Source organism: Vanessa cardui, chromosome 1 (assembly GCF_905220365.1).
Source record: "Vanessa cardui chromosome 1, ilVanCard2.1, whole genome shotgun sequence".
NCBI classification, from domain to species: domain Eukaryota; kingdom Metazoa; phylum Arthropoda; class Insecta; order Lepidoptera; family Nymphalidae; genus Vanessa; species Vanessa cardui.
Window position 1 is genome coordinate 10456111 of NC_061123.1, and position 13376 is coordinate 10469486.

Sequence of the window (13376 nt, forward strand, 5' to 3'; positions counted from 1 at the left end):
TGAATATTTAAACACAGATTAAATATTCTTCATTTCTGTGACAGCTAAACAGCTTTTTTTTAAGTTTTCAAACTATATGGGAATCTTAAAACACTAGTATATTATAAGAAATATGAGGGAAAGAGGTATTACAAAAAATTCTCACAATTCCAAAAAAATATTTGTGTCAAATGATACAAATATTTTTTTTGAAATTGTGAGAATTAATGATATGGAGTCGAGATGGCCCAGTGGTTAGAACGCGTGCATCTTAACCGATGATTTCGGGTTCAAACCCCGGCAAGCACCGCTGTTTCATGTGCATAATTTGTCTATAATTCATCTCGTGCTCAGCGGTGAAGGAAAACATAGTGAGGAAACCTGCATGTGACAAATTTAATAGAAATTCTGCCACATTTGCATTCCACCAACCCGCATTGGAACAGCGTGGTGGAATATGTTCCAAAACCTCCTCAAAAGGAGAGGAGGCCTTTAGCCCAGCAGTGAGAATTTACAGGCTGTTGTTGTTGTTGTCAAATGATACAGTAAAATTATATGTATGGCTATTTATATAATTATATTTTCGTTTTAACATAAAGCACCACTTATTTAATTTGAGCAGTAATCCTTGCAAAATAATCATGAAAGAAAACTTTTTATTCGGTATTTTATATTCTATCTTTCTATTGATTTCTGGGATAAAAGCAACCCACGGCATATCTAAAACATCGTAGAAATTATACTTCAGTGAAATGCACGAGTACTACCACTATACTTTCTACATATAAAACATCGATGGTAGAGGTCGCTACTTAAAATAATAAACGTGGATGCGGTCAAATTGTCTTCGTTTTCTAAGGTACTTATTTACTCATCTTTCGAATTTCTGTGATGTTTCACTAGAAATTTTAACGTAAATTTATAAAATATCGTATATATTATGGATCTTTGTATGATTGGACTTTGCTGGCATTAGGCTGGCTCATGAAGTGCATGTCTTCTTATGTAGGACTAAATTTTGAAGTTAAAAAAATTAAAAGTTACATATCTCGGAAGGGAGTATTAAAAGAAACAGAAATTTTGTTATTTTCGCCTTTTTATTCTTACACAATGCTAACAGCACGAAGTTCACTTGGGCTTGCTCAACCCATATAATAATATAAAATATTAGTTACTAAGAACAAAATAAATAAAACACTTCTTAATGCCATTGTGGCGTTTCTATCCGATAATAAATTAATTTCTTTATGCATTGTTACTTGTGCAACTTTTAACATGAAGAAATTCTACCATTGGCCTCGATTTAAAATCGTTTTAACGATAACTAAATATATATACGTGCGTTTTGCCTACGTTTAGATTCAGTGGATCAGATACAATAATAAATTTACTTAAGAGTAAGGGCAATCGCACCGACTTCAAAAGCTATAAAGTTAACGATACAGTTGCCATTATGTTATTAAATATAATTCATACTTTAGACCCATTACAATGAAATGTACAATAATTTGTATACATTCATACAATTGATCGGCGGGCGTCGTGTGGCACGAGGCACGTTAACAAAACAAATAAACCGATATCAGCCTCCGAACAATTGTATTATCGTTCATGATCATTTACAGTCTTAATAATAACATTAGTCCTAATTAATTAAGGTTACACGAAGTTAAAAGTCACTAAAGATAACAAGCAACCTTACCCTAAGTCGATTAGGAGTTCTACTTCTACTTGCGTATATTTTTCAAGTCGCGGCTTCTCTTACATCTAAAATTACACATTTCAAAGCTTAGGGTCGGGAAAAGAATAAATCTACACTTAGTATAGTTAAAAATCGAGGCCATACGTTGTGTCAATCACCGCACTCCCCGACAAGACTACAGCGGAACAAGACGGGCGGCTCGCGAGGGTTGCGGCGATTACTAACGGTAACCTAATCCTAAGTGTCACCATGGCCGCATGATGCAACTTTACTTGGTCGGGACTGCAGGCGACCACCGGCGCGCAGGCTCGATCGCACCGAGACCAGCATTAGTAGCTAATAAAAATTTAATTACGAGAAGAGGTTAATCATTATTTTGTTTCGGCGCCGGTAGTCGCTAATCCATTTCTGCCGAATCCCAAAGAAACCGTTTTGGTTTGGCTTCACAGCCTCAGTTTCGCTTAATATTCGTTACTATGTGATAGTTCCGTCTCGAATGCTATATATTAAACGTTTTAACTACATTCATCAAGTTATAAATATCTTAATTAAATCTACATCGACTTATTTACCAGCTGCGATAATAACAACTTTGCAGTGATCGTTTCAAATATTAACTTTATATAAATACATACAGCTGTACAATAAAGTTCACAAGTAGTTCTTTCTAACGAGGACAGTTTGAGTTTAACTAAAAATACAATGCAATTTGCAAGTATAACAAAAATATAAACATTTGTATTTCTAAAATAATAGGAAAACTTTTCAGAATAATAAAGAAACTAAGAATTCTTGCAAGACCCGAGATCAAAGGAACGTCGTCGTGAATATGTCATAGCTGATGAAATAAAGTATACTGTCAGAAAAGAAGACGTCCCGAACTGTTTATTTCGCGCCGTGAAATATTCACACGTTTCATATATTGCATGAAAAATAGAAATCCAATTAGTCTAAAGAAACGAGTCGCACGAGACGAGCGCCGACTCACTCGATGCCGTTGCTGATGACGGCCGGCTTGGCGGCGCCGGCGGCCGGCAGGCTCTGCATGCTGCGGACAAACAACCGACGTCAGCTTTACGTGTGAGTAGAGGGCAGCACGCGAGGCGCGTCGGCGTACCCGGTGGTGGGCGCGTCCAGCCCCATGTGCGCCAGCGCCCGCAGCGCGGCGCGCGCGCACTGCTCGTGCGAGTGCGCCGTGGACGCGCCGCCGCCGTGGCACATGACGGGCGGCTCCGTCGACAGCGACACCAGCGACAGGTACTCGCCGTGATTGCGCTGTTGCGAAACAGTTACATCGTGAAACACTTGCAAGTATCAGAACTATCAGTTATATGACGGTTTACCGCCTGGCCACGGGCGATTCTCGTACGCGAATATTCGCGCGGTGCGAACGGCGAAGCGTCTTGCGAATGAGACAAACGTACAGCAATGTACATGCTTCGCCGTTCTCACCGCGCGAAATTTCGCGTCGGCGAATTTCTCGTGGCCAGGCGGTAACGGCCACCTTTCTTGATAAAGCATGAAAATGAATACAATAAATATGGCCGAAAATGGAGTGTAATGTGGTACCTTGGGGAAATCGGAGAACTGCACGGTGAACCCAAGTAGCTGTGACAAATACATGAGTTGGTCCTTCGCGCCCGGCGTGCTGGCCGCCGCACTCGTGCCGCCCGTAGCGCTCGTCTCGCTCACACCTGACACCGACGTAACACACAATAGTATGAGACGCTCATAAGATTTTTTTTTCTTTCTAGTTTAAAATTTTAAGGCCATCATAATTATCTACACTATCGCAACAATGACATGCATTGGATTGGTTTAGTATCTGGTTTATGTATAATCTTGATTAACTTTGTCTGAGATATTTTGATAAAGTGATACCACAATTTAAAAGGGGACTTTTGTAAGTTTTTTAAAACAATCTTTTCTTTTAAAAAATGTTTTCTATATTTGATATTAACACTAATTTTGGAACCAAGATTTACTAACTTTTCAATACAAATACATCTAATAAATATATATATATATATTCGAGTTGTTAATGACTTATCTAAACACAGATAGTATGTTATATACATTCATAACTGAGCAATCAATACTGAGTAGTGCTAATATGATTACCATTTGGCTGTGAGGGTTGACCAGATCGTTGGTGATAGTCCATCATAAGAACTCCGGGTACTGGTTGACGTACATCACTGTTTGCACCACCTGCATTAGTCTCGCTGTCCTACAAATTGAAAAATCACTGTGTTTAAACAATATTGCCACCATAATAATGATGAACAATGATTCATTAACAAAATTGCTATGATGCTATTCATTTTAATGTCGCTAGTGCCTGCAAATCATGAATATATATCTCTGTGAAAAACGGCAATCATGCACAGCGGAAGATCGAAGGAAATTACGAGTAATTTGACCGTAACACTAAGTGCCACAGTCAGCTTACGGCATAAAGATTTTTTTATAATATAAGTTGTATCTTTATTACTACATATTACCTTTCGTTTGACATCGACGTTGTTTGATTTGCCTGTCTCGCCAGTGCCGTTGGTAATCGATTCCGCGGTATTCGTGTTTGCTGCCGTCTGTTCACCCGTGCTGGCACTCAACTCCATCGCTAGAAGCACATCTGAAATTTCATTAAGATTCAATTGTAAAATCAAATAAAAAATATTATTATTGACGCGCCAAGTGGTTTTGGTTTATCATTGATTATTTAAAAAATAAATTATAAATATTCAGATGTCAGGAAGTGTGTCGAGCGATACAGACTGTGCGCGGCGCGTCGCTTGGCGGTCTTCTTGTTGGGCCCGAGGCCTGTGGCGCAGTGCGGCGGCGCGTCGCACTGCACGAGAAACTCCCGGCGCCGCGCCGCGCCGCGCTCCTCCAGCACGCGGTACTGCGGCGAGCGCGCGCGCGCCGCGTGCCGCACCACGGCCAGACGCGAGATGGGGTTGTCGGCGCCGCCGCCCGCGCCGCCCGCCGCGCCGCCCGCGCCCGCCGCCGCCGCGCACCCGCCGCCCCCGCCCTCCGCACCCGCGGCTGCCACCGTGCTCGCTCCCCCTTCCTGCACGATACGACGCAGTTAGATTGAGAGTCGAGATGGCCCAGTGGTTAGAACGCGTGCATCTTAACCGATGGTTGCGGGTTCAAATCCAGGCAAGCACCGCTGATTCATGTGCTTAAATTGTGTTTATAATTCATATCGTGCTCGGCGGTGAAGGAAAACATCGTGAGGAAACCTGCATGTGTCTAATTTCATCGAAATTTTGCCACATGTGCATTCCGCCAACCCGCATTGGAACAGCGTGGTGGAATATGTTCCAAACCCTCTCCTTAATGGAAGAGGAGGCCTTATCTCAGCAGTGGGAAATGTACAGGCTGTTACTTTACTTTACTTTACTACTTTAGATCGGAAGATTCGGAACCATACCCAAAACAAGTACAATCATCTGAGCATATTATTTTTTAATTTTAACAATAATAATTATTTATGATATAATTTTTGTTTTTAAAGTCCTTTTTGAAAAACTTAATTAGTAATTTCATTATAATGACACCTAAATGCCTGCAAAATATATATAATATAGTGATGGCAGTCGACGAGGTAAGTAATACCTTGATGAGGTTCCTGGGCTTCTTCTTAGTAGGCGCATGCCTGCGGCGGTCGGCCGGCGGGCGCGCCCGGAGCAGCGCGGGCGGCCAGCGCCGGCGCATCTCCTCCAGCATGCGCTCGGCCGCGCGCCGCTTGGACACCTTCTTGCCGTTGCCCTCGCCCTCCGTCTCCATCTCGCCCACCGTGCACGCCGTAACAAACACCTGTACATAATGAAATAGTAATAAGTAAAATACACTAAATTAGATGGGGAATGAGAATATTTATAAATATTTTATGTATCATCTAAGTAGAATGAAAAATCCAAATTTAATTAGATATCAAAAATAATGCCAAAACAGATTCAATTTTAATAAGTTAAAATTTAACTTACCCTCATATGTGGAGGTCCACGTTCAGATTTAACGGTAAACTGAACTGAGAGATTCCTCTTTAGCGCCAGCTCATGTACCAATGACACTGGAGACTTCACTTCTGAATTAAGCAAGTCTGAACCTGCATCGCCTGTGAATGAACATAACGGCTTAATGTGAGATAAGAGCCGAGATGGCCCAGTTGTTAGAACGCGTGCATCTTAGCCGATGATTGCGGGTTCAAACCCAGGCGAGCACCGCTGTTTCAAGTGCTTAATTTGTCTTTATAATTCATCTCGTGCTCAGCGGTGAAGGAAAACATCGTGAGGAAACCTGCATGTGACAAATTTCATAGAAATTCTGCCACATGTGTATTCCACCAACCCGCATTGGAACAGCGTGGTGGAATATGTTCCAAAACCTTCTCCTCAAAGGGAGTGGAGGCCTTTAGCCCAGCAGTGGGAATTTACAGGCTGTTGTTGTTGTTGTTGTAATGTGAGATTGTGATATGTAAGTTATAAGTTATAATTAAGTGTGCAGTTGTTCATGTACGTGCGTACCGTTGTCGTCGGCGTGCGAGAGCGGCCGCAGCTCGTGCAGTGCGCGCGCCGCCGCGTCGTGCCGCGCACTCTGAGGCGTGGCGCCCTCGCCCACCCACGAGCGCCCGCCCACGCACACTCGCACTCTGCGATGCAAGGATTCATTTAGACCATGACAAGCTGGTACGCTAATTATAGGCTCAAACGCGTGCCAGTTGCAATGTACGCTCACCTGTAGAGAAGCGAAGTCGGTTCGAGAAGGCGGGGCACGTGTGCGGCGTGCGCATGTGCGTGCGGGTGGTAGGGCGGCACGAAGGGCGCCGGCAGCCGGTATGGAAGACGGGGTCGCGGCCGGGGCACGGCCGGCACCGACGTGTACACCGCCGGTTGGCACAATTTCATAGCTAGCGCGTTCAACTCTACAGTCGGCATCACCGCACCTAGAGAGCAGGATATCCTCAAAGATCAATTAACTAGATAAATCTTTATTCTTTGATAAAATGTATATATATCTAACAAGAAAAGATTGAAAAAAATGTATAAATTGAATTCAAATATCTTAGGATTGATTATTTTTTTTTTTTTATGGTATAGGTTGGCGGACGAGCATATGGGCCACCTGATGGTAAGTGGTCACCATCACCCATAGACAATGACGCTGTGAGAAATATTAACTATTCCTTACATCGTCACTGCGCCACTAACCTTGGGAACTAAGTTGTTATGTCCCTTGTGCCTGTAGTTACACTGGCTCACTCACCCTTCAAACCGGAACACAACATTACTGAGTACTGTTATTTGGCGGTATAATAACTGATGAGTGGGTGGTACCTACCCAGACGGGCTCGCACAAAGCCCTACCACCAAGTAAATTACATAGGTTTGAATTAGTATATCGGTACCCGCGTGTCTATGGTGGTGCGCTTGGTGCGCGTGATGCGCCACGGGCGGCGCCCGCGGCGGCAGAGGCAGGAAGCGCGTCCCACTCAGCGCTGCCCGTGCCGCTGCGTGCTGTGCGCGCTTAATGGACGACCCCTGGGAATCATTGATTCTTAAATAAAGAGCACCTAATGATGTTTACATATTCCATTTCCGACATCAACTTTATTGGATTAGAATTAAGAATAATAACAGTAGATTATACCTCAGCTGTATATTCTTCAGTATCACCCAGTCGGAGTGTTACTGTGAATACTTTTTTGTGAGCGGGTCCTGTTTCTGACGTGAGGCGATATTGATGCTTAATCTATAAAATACAAAATTTATTTATGTATAAAATAATAATAAATAAGTTTTAATTGTAAATAAATCATAATTTAAATTATTAATAATTATCATTTCTGTCCCATCACAAAAGCTCTTTAGCAACTGTCAGTGATCTCACCTTATTGTACCTGGCCAGTTCGTTGACCAGGCACATGGGTGTCTTCTCTTTACTGTTGGCCGGCGCGGCAGACGTGCGGGCCGCCTCGCCCTCGCCCTCTGCCGCGTGCGCGTCGGCGCCCTCCCCTTCCGCGCCGCCCGAGCCGATCCCCCCCACACTCGCCACGGTCCCCGCACCGCCGGTAGTGACTGCACTGCTGTCCTCCTTCGTGTCGCTCGTGTTATTGGGTGCCACGTTTGTGCTCGGGGTTGCTGGAGTTGCTAATTAATTATAAACATAAAACGAATTCATTTGATAACACATAAGACTCAAATCAAGCTGTTATTAATCTTACAAATTAAATTTTGTAACACACTTATCTATTCTATCCAAATTTCTAAGAAATAAAAAATGTTAAAATAAACAGTGTGTTTACTGACCAAAGTCAGAGGTTAGTTTTGTTTTTGTTGACAAAATCGGTGATTTTGGCTTGCACAGACCTAATGATAAAAGACAAATTATTTTATTACGCTTGCTCATTAAGTTTATCGAACATCAATGAAGCACAGTTTTTTCTAATTACGTTATTACAATTCTTATAAATTTATAATGAAATTGTATTAAATTAGTAAAACTTTATTTTTGTTTGACTTAAATAATTCTTCAATATAATTTTCAATTTCACTTTTTTTTTTATTGTACATAATTGTTAATTGTATGAAAGATATTACCATTATGACTCTGTTGTGTAGTGGGTGGTGGTATGGGTGGTGGCTGCGCGTAGGGCGGCGGCATGACGCCGGGTCCGCCGCCGGGGCCGTATCCGCCGCCGACGGAGTAAGGGCGACGGAGACGAGTCTGTTGCTGCATCACCAATAACATATAAGTTGAATCACCTGAGTTCAATTGCTCGTAAGTCATGTAGTATACTGAGAGCCTACATTTTTTTTTCATCACCCATAGACAATGACGCTGTAAGAAATATTGACTATTCCTTACATCGTCAATGCGCCACCAACCTTGGTAACTAAGATGTTATATCCCTTGTGCCTGTACATTACACTGGCTCACTCACCCTTCAAATCGGACACAACAATACTGAGTACTGTTGTTTGGCGGTAGAATAACTGATAAGTGGGTGGGCTGATAAGTGGATTACCTACCCAGACTGGCTTGCACAAAGCCCTACCACCAAGTAAATACAATACATAGGTATTGTTGACTTCCTTGTACAAAGAGCAATATGTGTCGAAATGACAAACATGTAATTTATTACACAACCAACAATTCTGTCAATCATTTATAGATACATAAGAGAAGTTTAAAATTTCTTCGTAAATTTTCGAACCAAGGCTCACAATTGTATATTGCATAATTGGTGCGAACTAACTGGTGGAACGTTGTGGTGCTGTGTTGGCGGGTGGTGCATGGCTCTCATCGTGTGAGGCGGTCTCTGCGCGGGCGCATGGTGCGGCGGGACAGGCATCGCGCCCATCGTGCCCATCTGTCCATGCCCGCCCATGCCGCCGCCGGGTTGCGACGGACCCAACGGAACTCTGCAAATGTTATCCCCCGCTTTTATGTGATACGATATATATTATTTTTGTGTTTGATGATGTCAATAATGTGATCGAAACTACATTAATAAATTATTTCCAATGATTTTTTGGTTCTTATTATACAATTATACATTCCAGGCTTAGTACACTGCTATTTGCCGCACACCTGTACTTTTATAATATACCACAGACATTATCCAAAGTAATGTAGTAATTTTTACTTAAGTTAATCAAATAAAATTACATACACTGCACACGATAATCAAAATAACTGATATTTAACAGATTCGGAACTTTGATAGCAACTCACACAAAAATGCACTACACGACTTGCAAGGCCACGTGAGAAATTCGAAAGACTTTCTAGGGGGTCGCTTAGTGACCCGCCTGCTGCGATACTGTTATTCCAACTGGCCAACTGTTCAAAGCGTATGATATATCGGGTCAGTGTTAAGAATTTTTTTTTATATTCATTACAAGATCGGCTCCGATCAAAAGTGCCGTCATATGTTCCATTCACGACCAGTTTAAGTGACAAAGGGAGCCGCAAAGGACCCTCGACGTATCAACAAATTACACAACATTTGCATATGAATGCAGGTCGTCTCTTTATAGACGAACGAGTAAAACACAGACTTTTCTTAAATAGTGTCAATGTTTGAGTGATAATCAGCTGGTAACTGGTATTATTCTTGCGCAAACTATACAGACTTGACGTAGGGTATATTTGCAAGACAAAAGTTAAAAGAAAACGATATTCATAGTTTTATCTATCTTTTAGTCTGAAGAACACTTTATAGATTATATTGTCAATTTAGTCAATATGCTACTATTTAGATAGGACGTATGTTTATCCAATGCAAATAGACTAATTAATAATCTTAATTATCTTATTATCTGCCTCGACGTAAATTAAAACATCATTATTACAAGGACTTAAAACTTTATACCATCGCATGCATAAATACCTTTGTCAAAATTTAAATAACAATACTGCATTATAGATTTTATCACGTCACTTTTCATGTCACGAAGGAGTCCATAATAAATTAGGAAATTGGTCCATAATGTCATTGTTATTATATTACCCTTAATTAAATACAGAAAATTGTTAAGGGTGTAAAATATAGTTGTGAAATATGTGAAATAATTAATTTATCTTATGATAATTAGTGACTAGTAACCTATACTTGTTTGGGTTTGTACAGACATTATTACTGTTATGTGCTAAGGAATGAGATGTGTCTTATTTTGGATCATACTTGGTGGGATATTGATTAAAAAAGTTTGTTGTGCTCCTTAGAATGTCAAAAGATCCAATAGTTGGTTTCCAACTTTTAAATTATAAATGTGAATAAATCAGAAACATAAAATAATATTGAAAAGATTTTAAGTCAATAATGATAACAACCATCATATTAATACTTTTCTTTGAACATTGTGGCATTTACAGGTTGAAAGTCTGACCCAGTGATAATGAATGTACCGTTATTAATGGGACATGAACAAATTTATACACATAAAGCATTACCTTCAGGATAATTTTATATTACTCTAATCCAGCAACAGATAGTAGTGTTGCATGATGGCATTGGAAATTTACATTTAATACTTTGATCATATTAAACATAGTTATAATTTTTTGTTCATACTGCCAGTATGTAATACTTAATCAAATAATATTTGTATTGCTCAGAACAAACAAAACAGAAACTTAATTATGGTTCCAATATTCCACAGATAAAAGACTGGTTTTTATTTGAATTAGTAGACCAATGTGATAACAATTTTCTAAGGAAACATTTTGTTAAAGATTCTTAGATCATTACTTAACAAGATAATTTCAAAATAATATAATATCCTATTTTAGCACGACAAAGAAATATTTATCAGGCATATTATTGTGAATAATGTATGTGATGGAATCTCAGTCACGGTATGAATTTAATAACACAAAGACACAAAACATGTAGTGATTTAAAGCCCTATCGGCACAACTAAAAGCTAAAAAGAATGTATGTAGAGCTGAAAAATGGTTTTTGAAATATTAAATTCCATCTTATATGTTAAGTGCTACTTATTTCTACCACAATTATAATATGCCAGTAGTGGAAAGTACAAGCTCCTATTTTAACATACAATGTACTATATAGTACATATAGACGATATATATAACTAAACTAACTATAGACGATACGATGACTACACAAATACATATAGTCCCTTAACTTAATACTGACGATCAAAATGAAAGGATGTCAAATCATATCTTTTTTATACTAGATTGTTTCTATAGAAAAAGTATATATAAATCAATATTATAGAAATGTTTTTATTATAACAAACATTATAAGGTGCTTATACTGTATATTAATTTGTCCAAGGAAGAAATACAGTAAAAGTAGTTTGAGATAAAACACGAGTATAAGTCATTGAGAGTGTTAAGTCTACTGTAAGTATATGATTTCTTTTTTATCATCTATATCTATCACTGTTTTGCTTTTTAAAAAAAAAAAACAAATTGAAATAGATATTGTTGAAATACTTTGGCCTACAACACTTTTAATTATTTGAAAACTTAAATCGTCATACAAACATTGTAACAATGATTAATATAATATTTACCATTCAACAGAAGTTTATAGATATACTGTTTATTCATAAATATTTTAAAATGAGCATTCTTGTTATTGTATTAACATCTATCAAACCTTTGCTTGTTTAAAATAATGTCAATATCTTATACCTCAATTTAGGTACATTAAAATTTCTCATTTTATTCTTGAAATTCGATAGAATTGATAATCAAAACAAATGACAAAAAACATTGGATTTGGTAAAGATGATGAGATGTATATTATTAATTGATAATGATACACTTTCAATAACAGTGTTGTATCTGAAAGCTCATCACAAAACTACTTATAAGAACTGAACAATGCAACATTAAACCCAATTAACAAAACAATGACCTAATGTGGATTGAACAGTTGCAAATGAAACCAGAAAGCATTTCAATAGCATAGCAAATAAATAGTGAAAAGCCGGACGTTACCTAGTTAGTGTTACGTGCCTGTTCTCCCTATGCATCTGATGCGGCGGCATTTGGTGATGCGCAGGCATACCCTGGTGGCCCGGCAGGTGCTGCGGCGGATGCCCGGACATTGGCTGATGATGCATGTTCGGGTGATGCATCATCGTCGCGATCGCAGCCTACATCACAAACAAAATATTCACAAACTGCCGTCAAACAAACTTCCGAGGGAATTATACTTCAATTGCGGATAACACATTTCGATCCTTACCGTAAATTTGTTTTACAAATTATTCAATTTTTCAGCTTTACGATCGACATAAACCCGCTCACAATAAACGCAAATGTTATTATATTTGGCAAACAGTAAAGAAAATCGTTTTGTTCAACATGCGGCCATGTTAAAAATGTTGCCAGGCGGCGTCCGTTCAAAATGTTTAATCAAATAATTAATTATGATGAATAAGAACAAAAATCAAACAAACGTACACATTGTACATTTCTTCTTAAATTGTATTTTTAGTTAATTTATATTAAATTTAAAATATATTTAGCCTTATATTCTTGACGATCTCATATATAAAACAAAACAACTCAGTTAGTATATTTTTTATAATGTTTCATATTAATTACGATAAAGAGGAAATAAACTTAAATTATTTTATACATTCCGTATATGAACAACTTAATTAATTTGATAGTTAATAAACTTGAAAAACTCTAGAACACATAAGAATTAAGCACACATATATGTTTAACCGAATGTCTTGCCCCGGCCTGCTAAATCTGTGACCTACTTTTTTGTTATACTATTTTATAAATTACCTTGAATTGTATTAATAGCATTAATTGAAACCTGGTATTTATGATTTTTGACAAAATGATGTGTTTTTTATTTCCCATCCTATATTAACCATAAATATAAAATATTAACTAGACATCTAAGATTTCCTTTATTTGCTAGTCGAAGTCAATTTAGAATCCAATAGACTTAAAAATCTTGAAGCAAAGCTTAATAAAAAACTAACATTGGGACTTTCAACTGATATTATTTCTAATATGTATGTACTATGTATTTCTAATATCTAATATATATACATTTACTACTAACACAAAAGCAATTAAATTTCTCTTTTTATACAAAATATACTGTTAAACTAATCCAGGTGATTGACGATTGAAGTAACTAAATTTAATTTTCAAGATTTAATTTAAAAAAAACACG

General features: G+C 38.5%; 1 protein-coding gene across 4 annotated transcripts; it reads right to left on the reverse strand.

Annotated features, from left to right (window-relative positions):
- Window positions 1-1057: 1057 nt before the first annotated feature.
- On the reverse strand, window positions 1058-12571 carry LOC124541674 (maternal effect protein staufen). 4 transcript variants are annotated; one of them, XM_047119755.1, is made up of 18 exons: window positions 12423-12571; window positions 12191-12330; window positions 8949-9114; window positions 8290-8422; window positions 7999-8058; window positions 7580-7839; window positions 7340-7441; window positions 7098-7230; window positions 6428-6635; window positions 6217-6341; window positions 5677-5807; window positions 5306-5506; window positions 4460-4754; window positions 4186-4316; window positions 3803-3911; window positions 3251-3375; window positions 2799-2956; window positions 1058-2729 (listed from the first exon to the last, which is right to left on the reverse strand). In XM_047119755.1, the coding sequence occupies exons 2-18, from the start codon at window positions 12313-12315 to the stop codon at window positions 2666-2668; spliced, it is 2526 nt and encodes an 841-aa protein (XP_046975711.1). In that variant the 5' UTR covers window positions 12316-12330; window positions 12423-12571; the 3' UTR covers window positions 1058-2665. The 4 variants fall into 4 exon arrangements, with proteins under 4 accessions (XP_046975711.1, XP_046975667.1, XP_046975594.1 ...); XM_047119711.1 differs by having other exon boundaries at window positions 4186-4304; window positions 12173-12330; XM_047119638.1 differs by having other exon boundaries at window positions 12173-12330.
- Between the last annotated feature and the right edge of the window lie 805 nt (window positions 12572-13376).